The following is a 15,996-nucleotide window of genomic DNA, read 5'->3' on the forward strand; positions in this document are numbered from 1 at the left end:
TCATTTATAGAAAAAAAAGATGTGTTTTGGTATGCACGTCACTCTTAAAAAAAATTGTTTTCTATAAAAAGTACTTTTTGAGGGAGATGGAAAAATCAATACAATTTTCTTCAAAAAAATTGAAAAAAATATATTTAGAATCTATAGACAAGATGTTACAAATCACTAGTTTACATCATCTACAAATTCTTAACGGTTTAAAAGTTATAAGTGTCGGAAAGCGAAGGATTTTTTTAAAATGTTCATCTAAGAGTCAAAGTTGGCCAAAAAATGGGAACTAGTATTGTGAGTTCACCCATGAACGACTAGAGCATGAAACCACTTGCTACAACCGATCACCAAATCTATCATATCAAGATAAACGTATCCTCATACTAACAATACATATTTCCGAAGCAAAAATATATCTGCAATACATCAACAACAACTAGGATTTGTCATCTACATCATACATACTTATCTTTTATTGTTTTCCATCACATCATACATACATGTCTTCCACTATTCTGCATCACATCATACATGTACCTAGCTTCCACTATTTGGCATAACATCTGAACCAATCCAGATCATCGGGTTTCACATCAATGACAACTAAGACTAGTATTTCTAGCAACATGTCACATGCGAAAGAATAAATTTATAAATAATTGGGACACGTGGTTCAAGAAGTCTCATTGGCATTGGTTATAGGATGTTTTATGGAATCCTACATGGGTCTAATTTGTATCATAGAATCATGCAATACTATGTAGTTTTATATGGAATCTATCGAGGGTTCATCTATTTATGTGGCAGATATTCCATGTAAAATATGCATTTTCACCTTAGGGCTACACGTCCTTTTTACATTTGGTCATATAAAATATGCAGATATTCCATGTAAAATATGCATTTTAATCTTTAGTAAATGTGCTAATGATTGTATGGAAGTAATAGCTATCACTTTTAAAGATACAAAGGGGGTTAAAGGTATGAGAATTTCATAAATTGTAGGTTGAAATTGAGAAATGCACCAAGTAGAATCAGTTTCTATGTTGTTTTGATTAAGTAACACATCTATATTAGTCTTATCTTTTCTGGCCTTGGCCCTTTGCACCCCTCCCCCTCTCCAAAAAAAAAAAGCCACATCTATATTAGTCAAAATATTTTAATTAATTAAAAATTATTAAATCTTAAATACATTCCTAATATTTTATGAGTAATAGTTAATAACCATGTTTCTTTTATTTTTTACATGCGATCAATTGATCAAGTAGCATATGCCAAACATACATATCTAAATTGGAATGCCCTCAAGTATTCAACAATATTAAAGGTTTTAGTCATATATTTAAAATTAATATATGATCATCTTATTTTATAATATCTTTGGATATACAAGCAAGATTGAAGTAGATATAATATTAATATTTATTTTAACATGGAACTATAATATTGAGTCACAATGATTTTCTAATATCTCAAAAACTACTCCAAAATACATGGTATAAGCTTGTGGCTAATTAAATATTCATTCAACAATTAAAGTATTATAATAGAATTCCTCTATAATTTTTAGAAAAAAAAAAAAGAAATAAACAAGGTGATTATTTAATGGGTAACAAGAACCTATAAATGTACAACATTGTGAAATGAAAGTGGGGATATATTTGGTGTTTTTGAGTGAAGAAGAAAGATATTTCATTCATTTTTAGTAAACAAAAAACTATCAACCTTTTATATATCATTTACAACTCAATTTTTTTTTAGAACTATATTGCTAGTGGTACATCATGTGTTCATCAAACATTCTTTCTTTTACAATTTTGAAAAAAAATAGCTATTTTAAAAAAATTAAAGCTTTCTTTTCTTTAGAGAAGTACAAGAACTTTTTATTGCAAGTAGGTCCTTTTTAAAACTATGTGCAATAAATTAGAGAATTGTAAAAATTGTGATACAAAGATTTATTATCTAGTATAGTCTTGATTTAGAACAAATAATAAACCTTTATAGAATATTATGTTGAGTGAGGCTACCAACTGTAGCGAGAGACATGGAGCAAGAAATCTCATCTTGACCATAAACAAATTCCTATACACAAAATTTTATATTAATAACAAATAAAATATGTTTAATTATTCAATTTTGAGATAACATAAACAATCTACATATATAAGAGCCAATGAAAATTTGTCTTGAAAAAGATTATAGTAGTCTCCTTTACATTTTAGCTTTATAATATTTTGACCTATGATAGATACTTCAAACAATAGGGAACACTAGAGTTCACCTCTAACATTTCAATAAATTATAGATCCATCCCTTCATAGTGTCCAATTCTTCATCCATGGAAATAAAAACTTCAAGATTGTATCAATTTTATTGAAGTACTTCCTTCTCCAATTGATTTTTAACACAATCAATGAAATTATCCCTCCAAAAGCTGCTCCATATGATAGTCCCACTGCTATCTTATACCATGGATATTCAATGATTTTATTTCCTTTGTTTACTAAAACTAGAGGAGGAGGGGCAACAAATTGTGGCCAAGAACAATTTTGGGGTAAGGGGCAGCCCCATAAATTTGGATTCCCTGAATAAGAGGATTCTCCAAATGTACCAGTTATATGTCGTCCTTGTGGTATACTTCCTGAAAGATTGTTGTTTGATAAATTCAGTGAGCCCAAATAACTTAGAGATTCAAGCTCTGCAGGAATTTGTCCAGAAAAATGATTTCTTGAAAGGTCCAGTTCCTCCAACTGTCTCATTTCTCCCAAACTATTTGGAATGGTCCCATTCAAGTTGTTCATTGAAAGGTTTAGAAGCCTCAACCCCTTCAATTTTCCAAAATTAAAAAAGGAATTTCTCCCTCCAGTTTATTGTTTGAGAGATCTATGCATGTGAGAGTAGAAAGAATATATGTGTAGTGCTGATTTGTGCCTTTCAAAGTCATATCAATTCCATCATGATATAATTCTGTAGTATTAGGATTGGACAATAGATAACCATCTTGGCTTTCTAACATCATTGCTTGCAACAATACAATTGTGTGTGGAATTGGACCCGAGACACTATTGGAAGAAAGAAGTAAAATCTGGAGGTTCATTAATTGGCCAAGCTCTGGAGGAATGCTACCTGTAAAATTATTCCCCTTCATCACCAATACTCTCAGCATTGAAAGATTTTTAAGTGATGGTGGTATTTCTTCTCCAAATAAATTATTCCCAATATCAAGAATTTGTAACTCTGAACAATTTGCTATTGAGGAGGGCAATGATCCTTTGAGCTTATTATTATGAACAATTAATGAGTATAATTCACTTAACTGACTGAACTCATGTGGTAAGGTTCCTTCCAACCTATTATTTCCCAAATTTAAGACTATGAGGGAAGAGCATTTGGACAAACTCACAGGTATATTGCCACTGAACAAATTGTCTCTGAGAGTCAATGTTGCCATACTAGGAGAGCACATTGATGGGATGGGCCCACTCAATTTATTTCTAGAAAGATCTAGAATTTCTAGATGCATGCATATTGAAGCATTCAAAAATAAACTTCCTTCTAAATGATTTCCTGAAAGATTTAGAGTGCTCAAGTGAGGACTGTTTTCGCATAGCCAAGAGGGAATCTGTCCCACTAGACCAGTGTTAACTAATTTCAGCCCTTCAAGCGAGAATTGTGTTGAAAGCCATGGTGGAACTTCACCGTCAATCATACATGACACTGATTGTAACTGGGATAACTGAAAGGGTGGAATCCAGGTTTTGCTAATATTTAGCACGCAATCGTATAAATGCAAAGCCCTAAGGTTTGTAAGGTTGTTAAAGAAAGTTTCTGGAACCGACTGTTTTAATGACAGGGACAGAACTTGTAAGGAAGCTGGAAATGACGATGGAAAGATGGTTTCATTGAAATGATTGCCATCAGCATTGAAACTAGCGAGGGAGGAAAGCCGAGCAAATGAAGGGGGAACGGTCCCAGTTAGGTTGTTACTGCTAACATCGACATACCACAGTAAAGAGAGGTTGCCCAAGGAATATGGGATGATACCGTTCAGTTGATTGCTTCCAAGGGAAAGTACATTTAAAGAAGAAAGGCTTCCAAGAAAATCTGGTATACTCCCACTTAATTCATTCCCGGAAAGGACAAGATAAGAAAGAGATGAAAGATTACCCAGAGAAGCCGGTATGCTTCCACTTAATTCATTCCCGGAAAGGAGAAGTACATTTAAAGAAGAAAGGTTGCCCAAACAGGAAGGTATGCTTCCATTGAACATATTGTCATCAAGTTCAAGCGTAGTTAAAGAAGAAAGGCCGCCCAAACAGGAAGGTATGGCTCCATTGAACATATTTTCACTAAGATTAAGGTATGTAAGTCGGGTGAGCAAACAAAGGGAAGATGGAATCATCCCACTCAATTCATTAGAAGATAAATGTAGAAATTCCATGTAAGTGAGATTTCCCAAACAGGGAGGAAGAGTGGTAGTACCTGTTACTCTATATATCTCCAGTGATGTGAGAAAACGAAGTTGGCACAGGCTTTCAGATATGACACCGTCAAGGCCGATTAAATAAAGGGAGACAACATGGTTGGTGTGATTGTCGCAGGATATTCCATCCCAGCTGCAACAGTCGGTTCCATTTACCCACGAAGAGAGTGAGCCGCGAGAGTCATTGAAGGGGGCTTTGATGCGAAGGAGGGCATCAGATTCATGGGAAGGACATCCATATTGTGCACGTTCCTAAGACTAAGGCTCACAAAACTAAAGTAATGGACTCTTTCCAATGCTATTCATTTGAAATGATTTTTTAAGAGAGGAACAAATTCAAAATGGATACTTTAGATTAAGTATAATTCTTCAAGCACAATGATAATGCCTACGAAACTATGAACTTTCAAACAAATGTATTAGATAAAAAAAAATTGCACAACAATAGTGTTACAATTTTTAACCCTAAATTTTTTTTATGTAAAAGCATCACACATACATATGGAGACATAAGAAACACATAAATATACAAGAAAAATACATTAAAAATAAAGGAAGGAAACTTTTAGGTTAATAAAATTAAAGAGTATGCAATGTGAAATTTATCTCTATACTTTGTATCATGCCCAAAATATAATAAAAATAAAACAAACAAATAGAGGAATTATTATATGGTGAGAAGATCGTTCCACCATGAATGCCAACAAGTAAACAAATAAAGCTACATGTGCTATATAATGCATAACAAAACGACATAAGATAGAAAGATAGAAATGGACTCTATACCAAGTGCTAGAGATAAGAATGGTAGAGGCTAATACAATATGCTGAAATAGATGATCTCATCTCACAATAAAGAAAAGTCAATATAAATGTGTAGATGTTTTTCTCGTATTATGATATAGGTGATTTGAACAAAATAATAGTTGAATAATAATGAGATAGACAAAGGTGATCCCCAATTTCATGTATTATACAAAGAAGAAATAGTTGGATTAATAAGAGTATGAGTAACAATTCCTATGTGTTAGAATGTGTTTGATTTTAGCTCAAAAGGATCGATATTCTTGGGGGAAAGCACAAGCACTTGATAATATGCATAGGAAAAATGTGTTGATTGGATATCTTAAGGAATTTCTTGTGTGTAGGAGGAAAAGGGGTGATCAAATGAGACTTTAGAATCATTGACAAAATATATCTCTTGTTTAGGTGGAAAGGTAAAAGTGTGAATGTTTTGAATGAGTTCAAAGGAAGTGGAAAGAGTAAGAAACAACCCTTTTTGAAGTGAAGAAAGGTGCAATTTTTGAAAATAATAAATGATAAAGGCATTAGAAAATGGAGAATATGATATAGAGGGAAGATAAAGTTTGTAACCTAAACCCATTGTAAAATAGTACATAGTGTAGGTTTCATAGGGACCTTAACTTCTTAAGATCGTTACTTAATTACATCCATGTTTTGTAAGGACCATGATAATATCAAATTAACATAATTCATAAAATACACATAATCAAAAATAAATTAATACCACATGTTGAAATATAGAAGGCCGGAGTCATGAAATTATATTTTGACATAAAGCTTGAGTACATAAAATAATAACAAGGCAAAACATAGGGGAACATATTCCTTTACAATGGACCACAAGGTTGAATACAATGAATATATTATGTACAAATCATGATGACAATCTTGACATGAACTCTCGACACCTATCTCCCTCTAGTACACCATGGGTGTGGACATTATTAGAGTGCTTATCCATTGAACCATGAAGCATTTACACTCCCCCAAAATTCTTCCTAACATGAAGAATACCCAACCCAACATTGTGGATGCATAGCAATGCAATATTGGTAAGAGCAATGAAATCTATGTGGTATGATATATCTACATTCTAATGCAACAACTCTACTTGTCTAACTAATATCGATTCGGTGATTTGAGATCCATCTCAAATACACAAAAAAACACATGGTAACATTATTATGATTTCCAACAGAATCCAATGGAGGACTCTAGAATACATACCAACATACAAGGAATACAAAAGCACATAAATGCATACAAGTGCAACATTATAGGTTTGTCTACAAGTCTATAAAAGCACCTATAGGCTTTCATAAGCATCTATTTATGCATGTACATCATTTGAAAATAATATTCACACATGAAAACCAGTTAAAGTGTAAGATTGTTAGTTAAGAAACCAATCACTATATTTTGAAATTCTTGAAATAGTATCATGCACAAAAAAGCTTATGAACACATGAATAAGTATAGAAAACTCTAAAGATAGGCAAAAATAATAATTACAAGAGGATACGATAGCACATAAGAGCATTCAAGTGTATGCAAGGGCATTCAAGTCATACAAGTGCATGGGTCTATGCCTATCCTCTTGATTTAACTTTAAAAAAAATGAAATATAACTTTAAATCACAGTTACACTAAGATATGCATAACTACAAGCCTAAAGATTATTAAGAGCATACTTCCTTGAGATGACGATTGATAGTTCACGCCTTGCTCTTTATAATTAGAATACAACTATGATTTCTAGAAGGAATTTTGCATGAGTCAAGTTCAATTACCAATGAACATCAAATTAAGACGTTTGTGATAATATCTTGAAAACCTTAAGTCATTAATATGAAAGTAATCATTACAAATCAAATCTCTCTAGTTACAATTTGATAGTCTATGTTCACTAATAGAAGCTTTATAAGTAATCATCGACATCAATGCATTCTACTACACCATAGACTAATGTATCAATGCATACTTAAATACTTTGGCAAGATACAAAATCCTTTGTATATATTTTTAACATTTACCATTTTACACAACTGCAAGGTTTTTCCTATACCTCAATTTTCCCTTAGAACGTTTTACTATATTTTATTAGATTTATCTAATTCCCAAACTTGAAATCAATATCCTAGGGTTTAAGTCTTACAAGGAACTTTTTGTTTTTGGAAAGATGTTATCATCAATGACAAGAATTATCTAATCTTCATGAAAATTAAATCATCGCACTAATGATGGAAAATGAAATTCTTTCACTTGCATGGCACTTAAAATTTACCTCTAATTAAAAGAGGTTCTACCTTAGAATTTTACAAGTAGGTCAACTACCTACTCGTGCTAGTATTATCTTCCTTGTCAATTCTATAAATTCATGTAAGATCAAATTTGAATAATGCAAGAAAATGATCTCCAAGGTTTAGACTTGTAATAGTAGCCCTAAAGTTTCAATAATATCATTATTTAACATTTTATATTTTATATTGTTTCTTAGGATTCTTTTGAAGATACAGGATTTTTGTAAAAAAATTAAACAGAAGCACTTTTAAAGAATGACCTTACATAGCTATGCTAAAATGGAAATTCACTTCCTTGCATTAATACAACATTGGCTTTTGAACATTTCACATAAACAAATCATAGAAGATGTATAATGGTACATGTAGTAATAATAATTTGTAATCATACTTTATAGTTAAATAAATAAGATTTACAAATTCATGCCCTTGACTTTAGTATGATAAATTATTAAATTAATATTATAGACATAATCAATAATCACAAATGTCTATTAATTTATGACAATAGCTTCAATATGGAAATTGCTATTACTTAGAGATGGTATCTAGACAAAGATTCACCCCTACTACTAAAGTCTAATTAATCATTTTGACAAGTTGAGGAAAGAATAGAAAAGCAACACCCAAATTTCGTAGGGATTGAATAAGACCTTAATGGTTTTAGAACAAGTTCAAACTGCGTGTTTTAGATTTGCCTCTACTCCATTCCTAGACGGCGAGACTTTTCTTAAACCAGTTATGCTTTTGTCAGCCATAATTGTTGATCATTTTCCAGCTCATTGTCCTTAAAATGACACTCAATTTTCTCCACTAAAATCAATGGTATCATTTCATTTTGACTGCTTGTTGCATACATGATGATTTGACTTGACTCGATTAGAGTTGTGAGAAGATGCCTCCAAGTTTCCAACATTTTTGTCCTAGTCGAGGAATAAAAATAAGAATGCATCGACACTTTTCTCACTTAGGGGAAGAGCACTAGTAGTCGTCATAGCTAACTTCGTGCACCCACAGATCCTAAACAATATATTGAATTTTGAATATTTTTTTTGGTTGTCTTCATATGCGACTTAACTTCTTAAACCTATTGATCTGGCTTCTGGGTAGTAACGATCCGATCTCTATGGGTCGTTATGAGTCGAAAGGTCAAAAAGTGGCCATTTCAAAGTGTTGATCGATACTTGACCTCTTTTGTGCCAATACCCGCACACCAAAACACCGATATCCATTTATAAAATACCTAAAAACTAATATATTTCACCTTTTTATAAAAAATAATTAACCGAAAAAATTATGACATGCATATAATTAAAGAAAATGATGAATGTAAAAATGTTTAAAATGGGTGGTCAAAAAATATGTTGACCACCCATAACCCCCTTCCCGCAGAGGTATGGTGGCCCCACGTGGCACAAACTCCCGCTATCTTTTTTGCCCTAAAAACTTAGGGAAATAAATATTTTTCCTGGCATTTGCACTTGCAACTTCATGAGCCTTCGTCGGCGGCCTCCTCCGCAACCTCGGCTCCCAAGTAACAATAACTCGTCCATATTGCATATTGGATGTCCAATGACGGTTTTGCTCCTTCGCAGCTGCATTATGCTTTGTCTATTGATGATTTCTTCGTATGCGGTTTAGGGTTTCATTTCAATGCTTTGTTAATGCTGAAATCCTGACACAAAATGGCAAAATAATTGAATATCTTTTCCTTTACTTCGAAACCCCTTCATTATTTTTCATTTCATTTTTTGGTTGCACTGTTAAATGGTGTTTTTTTGTTTATAATGCCAAAATCATTACAGTTAATGTGAAAAAAATTGATTATTGTTCATAATAGTTTGAAACCCCTTCATTATTTATCATTTCCTTTTATGGGTGCACTGTTAAATGGTGTCTCTCTGTTTATAATGCTGAAATCATTACAGTGAATGCGAAAAAAAATGATTATTGTTTATAATTGTTCGAAACCCCTTCATTATTTATCATTTCCTTTTATGGGTGCACTATTAAATGGTGTCTCTCTGTTTATAATGCCGAAATCATTACAGTGAATGCGAAAAAAATTGATTATTGTTTATAATTGTTCGAAACCCCTTCATTATTTATCATTTCCTTTTATGGGTGCACTGTTAAATGGTGTCTCTTTGTTTATAATGCTGAAATCATTACAGTGAATGTGAAAAAATTGATTATTGCTCATAATAGTTCGAAACCCCTTCATTATTTATCATTTCCTTTTATGGGTGGGCTGTTAAATGGTGTCTCTCTATTTATAATGCCAAAATCATTACAGAGAATGCAAAAAAGATTGATTATTTTTCATGATTATTCGAAACCCCTTCATTATTTATCATTACATATATACAGATATACATATATACACACATATGTGTGTGTGTGTGTGTGTGTGTGTGTGTGTGTGTGTGTGTGGGTGTGTACATGTGGCACAAACTCTTGCTATCCTTTTGGCCCTAAAAACTTAGGGAAATGAAGATTTTTTGTGGCATTTTCATTGTTTGCTCTGCCTTCAATTTGTTAATATACTCACTGTAAATAATATTATCAGGCATACCATACATTACTTCCAATAAATTTCATATGAGAAATACAACAACATCATTTAGCCATTTACTCATTTTATTTTCAGCTATATGGTTACTGTCTATATTATCATGCATACAGAAATAGAGACACGATACCATTTTATTTTGTTCAAATATGTTCAATGATGAGTTACAGAAATAGATTTGTTTTTCATCATTTATCTCAATGGCATTGAGGGTTTCATTTCAATGATCTCTCTCTGTATATATATTTATATGGTAGCATTTTCTTTGTTGTTGAAAGATGTTCAATGATGTAATTGTTCACTATCTAGTAGAATATCAATAATATCCAATTTTCAATTACATCATAGTTCACTTTCTCGTGCTTCTAGTTTCTCTCCTTGTTATATAATGTTTCAAGTTTTGTACCTATGTTTGTGTTTCTATACACACACACACACACACAACATAGTTACATACTTATAACTCCTGCATGGCTTTTTTGAGTTCTTTGGCTATATGGTTAATGTTATATAACGTTTCAAGTTTTGTACCTATGTCCGTGTATATATATATATATATATATATATATATATATATATATATGTATAGTTACATATTTACAACTCCTGCATGGCTTTTTTGAGTTCTCTGGCTATATGGTTATTGTCTATATTAGCATGCATACACAAATAGAGACACAATACCATTTTATTTTGTTGAAAGATGTTCAATGATGAGTTACAAAAATAGATTTGTTTTTCATCATTTCTCTCAATGGCATTGAGGGTTTCATTTCAATGATTTGTCTCTCTATATATATTTATACAGTACCATTTATTTTTTGTTGAAAGATGTTCAATGAAGGAATTGTTCACTCTCTAATAGAATATCAGCAATATCCAGTTTTCAATCACATCACAGTTACATATTTTACTCCTGCATCTCATGTTTTTAGTTTGTCTCCTTGTTATATACAGTTTCAAGTTCTCTGCCTATATGGTGATTGTCCATATATATGTATACGCATACATATATATACACACATATACATATATATTTATATGTATATATACATGTGTACATGTATGTACATTTACATATGTATATATATACATGTATATGCATATGTATATATATACATGTATATGTATACATGAAGAAACACACAATAGCATAATATATTCTATAACGATGGTTGATGCGAGTTCTTTGGCTATATGGTTATTGTCTATATATATTTTTATATGTATATGGACAATAACCATATAGCCACAGAACTTGCTGTAATCAACAACAGTTTCCTTATTCAAGGGCGATCATTCAGATTGGTACACATTGAAAAACTAAATTTCTTCTACAGTCAATGTTAAATGTTATAAATCTTTCAATTTAAATTATATTATTTTCAGTAAACCAGCATTTCTTTCAATATAGTCAATGTAAATAATATTAACAATGATGTTGGATGTCCAATGATGGTTTATGCTCTTTCGTAGCTTCATTATACTTTGTATATTGACAATTTCTTTGTATGCGGTTTACAATTTCATTTCAATGCTCTCTTACAGTTTAGTGTGCCTATGTGTTTGTCATCCACACACACACACATACATATATGGTTATTGTCCATACACACATATACATGTGTGTGTGTGTAGAATAAAACTAAACAATTCGAAGCAATGGAGGTTTGCATATTCAATATGACATGAACAAATGTTTCCCACAAAAATTCAAATTTGAAAATTGGTAGCTACCACAATTGAATGCATTGCACATTCGAATTATATTATAAGACAAAATTTTCCATGTCACTTTGATTACAATCCAATTCATTGCATATTTCTGAGTTCTGGAAATTCCCTTTGCACATTCCTTAGGTAACTATTTCTTTGCAATATGTATGTACGTTATACATATGCATATGCATATGTATGTATATGTGTATATGTGCAATTCTATAGACATGTGCATATGTATGTAGCTAGATATGTATATGTATGTACTTATGCATTCAATAATGTATGGATGATTTGTTGTTACAACGTTACGCTACCCTCGATTATTGTTGTTTTTTGCAAGCGTGCCAGAGCATCGAGAGAAGAACCATACTTGTGGAAGATCATCATATCAATGTAAATGTGTTTATTAAAACACTTCAATTCTTTGGAGATTATGCCTTTAATGCTTACATTTTATATTAATTTGTGTAGATATCTTAGGTAGTTATGCATTTCTTATTAAATGTGTTTCTTAACACACCTTAGTTTGTTTTGCATTTTGTTGTGATTGTTATGGCAGGCAATGATCTAGGACTCACTATGTCAAAGACAACAAGCATGCCTCTCAGGTAAAGTCCATATGACTTTACTTTGACAATGATCTAGTAGACAATGCAATTTGTGAACTATTTATGTTTTAATTTCTGAATTGTTTGTGTTGAATCAATTTGTTTAAATTTCTCACTTAGTTCATATGTTTCAATCTTCTCTTTGTTGGAATTGTAGTTTTGCAATGATCTAGTAGACAATGCAATTTCTAATTTGTTTATGTTTCAAATTCAAAATTTTGTTCTTTTTCAATTTGTTTAAAATCCTCACTTAGTTCATATGTTTCAATCTTCTCTTTTTTTGATCTATACTTTGGCAATGATCTAGTAGACAATGCAATTTCTTATTTGTTTATGTTTCAATTTCTGAATCGTTTGTGTTTCAATTTGTTTAAATTCCTCACTTAGTTCATATTAATGCAAGAAACACACTTAGTTCATATTGATCAAAAGGAAGTGCCCTATTTGAGAAAAAGAACCAAACAAAGAATTGTCTTATATTGCCTTAAAAGATGTCTTGTTAGATACTGCCAAGAAGGATAACTTGGCAACTAACAAGATATCTTGTAAGGCAATAGAAACTAGTTCTTTGTCTGGTGCCTTTTTACAAATGGGACACTTCCTTTTATCATTTCTATGCAATGACCTAGTAGACATATTACACATTGCAATTTATATATGATGATTGCAATTTGAATACTTATAATATGATGACTGCAACTTGAATATTTATAAGTGTTCAAATTTCTCACTATCAAAAGAGGACATATCAGTGGCATGTGAATAATCAAATGCCATTGATATGGCCTTTTTGATAGTGAGTAATTTGAACACTTATGTGGCCTTTTTTGATAGTGAGAAATATACGAGATCAATTCAACTGACATATGAGAAATATCACATCACAAAAAACAAACATATCAGATTTACAACAACACCGTCAATTAATTGGAATATCCATCTGAGATATCTGAAAACAACAGAGTTCTGAACACATTACAAAATATGGCAGTATGTCATTCTATAATCACATCACAGTTATATCGAAACTCAAAATCTTCTCTCAATTTGGGTATTAATCACATCACAGTTATATCAATTCTCCATTTGGGGATTAAATGGAGGAGGTGTGACAAATCCAACCCCAACAGACTGTGGCCTACTAGGGTCTAGCCCACCAAAATTGTTTTCTTCGCTGGGAGGGGATTGTAAGCAACTTGCTATTTGAGCAAGCAATGCCTGGTTTACACCTGAAGTAAGTTGCACAGTGTCTGAGGGTCCAGGTGTAGTCCCAACTTCCATAGTATTAATAGTTGCAAAGGTTGGGGACAAGAGGTTCATCATTTCCATGAGAATTGGGTGTCAGATGGGTAGAGTTTCTATGACTGTGGCAACATCTTTTGTCCTCTTCGCACGCTTGGCTACCTTTTCAGCTTTCATCCTCTCCTTCTCAAGCTTTGCTTCTGCATCTTTCTTTGCCTTGTCTTGCCTTCGAATGAACTTATCTTGGGATTCCTGCAATTTTTTGGCCTGTTTTTCCACCGTCATAGCCTCCTTTTCTATCGCTTTTGCTTCACGTTGTGCCTTCCTCTGTCTCATCTGCTCTTTCTTCCACTCTGCCAATTCCTCTTCTCTTTTCCTTCCAGCCTCTTTATCTTTTTCCCTTTGAATGTACTCATCAGATGTCAAGATCTGTGACTGGCTACCAAGACATAGAACCCCTTTCTTATCTCCACGTGAAGATTCATTCATTCTCTGCACTGGAAGTCTTAAGAATTGTCTTATTTGCCTTGGCAGTTTCTTCCCATCCTCTTGTGTGCATGGCACAAACTTAGGTTCATCTTCACTTATGTGAACTTCGTCTTCACCATCAACACCATCTTACTGCTCCCAGTTTACTACATTGGTGAAGTAATGAATGACATCTGCCAGATCAATTTCTAGCAGACTTGGCATGGAAAGTGTTTCATCATCATAGTTGGTTGTATCTTAGGTCCACTCTAGTATTTTCAAAACCCTCATTTGCCTAGCTAGTTTGTGGGGGCAGACCTGCTTTGGCAGTTTTTGGTGTCAAACTTGTACCCTCAACCGTTGCTTGTGTTTCGCTATGGAGCTCTAAAAAATCTTGAATCTCTTCCTCATTATAACTTGCCAATTGCAAGACTGCTTCCATTTCCATATACTGTGGTTCTTCATCCCTTGAAGTGGCATCATGTTCAATTCCAACCTCAAATGCCTCACTTGGTCTCATATCATTCTGTAATGCATTTCGATTAAGTGGCCAAATCCCTGTCCTACAGAAGCCACTGATTATATTAGCCGGTGTCAATGCTTGGGCAAAGGCCTTGCTCGCAAGAGTTGCCAAATCTTCCCTTCCAATTTCAATTTGTGGGAACTTAGACATCCATATACTCCTTTGTTGTTTGAAATAATTTTTGAAAGGTGAGAATACAGAGACATCAAGTGGCTACAGTTTGTGGCTTGTATGAGCCGGAAGGGTTACCAAATCAATACCTATCCGCCTTGCTTCTTCAATTGTCTTGAAGGCTACATGGCTACCATGATCATCGAAGATCAGTAGGGCCCTATGTGAGGGTGAAACTCCACCAGGGACTGAACATGCAAAATGTTCCAACCAATTTAAGAACAACTCCTTCATCATCCATGCATGTTCTTGGATTGCCATGCATGCTCCTGGCTCACAGTTTGCTATGTAGTTTCGGATATGCTTCCTAGATTTGAACAAATAAAATCTAGGAATGCTGAAACCACATGCACTAACACATGCCAAAATACTGATCCACTCTCCTCTCTTCGAAATTAGGTGTTGTACACACCTCTGCCCCAATTTGGCTATCACTCTCATTCCACAATTCCTCCCAACTTGCACACTAGTCTCATCACAATTCCAAATATGATTGCTACCATAGTGATTGAGGTTGTACATTAACTCCAAGTTGTCATAGAAAGAGGCAACAATAGAAGGTCGAAGCATAATAGCCCTATCGAAGTCCACTCCTTCTACTGTTCTCATCGTTAGATCAGGGTACCTTTGTCTAAAACCTACCCACCATGACCTCCCTAGCATCCCATTTTTTAATGGATTAGGTCTATTCTCGGTAATTTGGGCAACAGTTGATTGAAGTTGATTGATTTGGAGACCGTGACCAATTTCAGCCATGTCTTTGCACCATTAGACAACTGCATCCTCCTCCTCTGCTGATAAAATGGTGCGTGGACCCCTCATAGTCGTAGTTGTGGTTCCCATCAGCCATGCCCTCAAAGAGGCAATGGGGATACCATATTTTATTGGTGTGCCTCTAAGAGACATGTGCATGTCTTCTATGCATGATATTGCCTCTTTCATGTCAAATATGCTCCATTTTAGTTTGGGATCCTTTGAGGCCACCTGTACTTGTGGTGTTTGTGGAATAGGATTAGAATTTGCAGTAGGATGGTCATGTACATCAGCAGTTTCCACATCAGTTGCATTGTTAGGTGAGTGGTCATCTACAGCAGGAGTCAGTGGGTCTTCAT

General features: G+C 33.3%; 1 protein-coding gene across 1 annotated transcript; it reads right to left on the minus strand.

Annotated features, from left to right (window-relative positions):
* Positions 1-2,115: 2,115 nt before the first annotated feature.
* On the minus strand, positions 2,116-13,761 carry LOC131047477 (probable LRR receptor-like serine/threonine-protein kinase At4g36180). Its single transcript, XM_059214557.1, has 3 exons — positions 13,603-13,761; positions 2,849-4,726; positions 2,116-2,816 (listed from the first exon to the last, which is right to left on the minus strand). Exons 1-3 carry the CDS (start codon positions 13,759-13,761, stop codon positions 2,307-2,309), a joined length of 2,547 nt encoding a protein of 848 aa, XP_059070540.1. The 3' UTR covers positions 2,116-2,306.
* Between the last annotated feature and the right edge of the window lie 2,235 nt (positions 13,762-15,996).

This window comes from Cryptomeria japonica, chromosome 11, assembly GCF_030272615.1.
Source record: "Cryptomeria japonica chromosome 11, Sugi_1.0, whole genome shotgun sequence".
Taxonomy (NCBI): domain Eukaryota; kingdom Viridiplantae; phylum Streptophyta; class Pinopsida; order Cupressales; family Cupressaceae; genus Cryptomeria; species Cryptomeria japonica.

What these genes read in the sequence shown, in the direction of transcription:
- LOC131047477 (XM_059214557.1), bottom strand. Translation starts at nt 13,761, where the DNA reads ATGGAAGTTGGGACTACACCTGGACCCTCAGACACTGTGCAACTTACT. An exon ending in GTAGGCCACAGTCTGTTGGG is followed by an intron (nt 4,727 to 13,602) that starts GTTGGATTTGTC and finishes CCTTAGTCTTAG; the next exon opens with GAACGTGCACAATATGGATG. An exon ending in CAAACAATAAACTGGAGGGA is followed by an intron (nt 2,817 to 2,848) that starts GAAATTCCTTTT and finishes GGAAAATTGAAG; the next exon opens with GGGTTGAGGCTTCTAAACCT.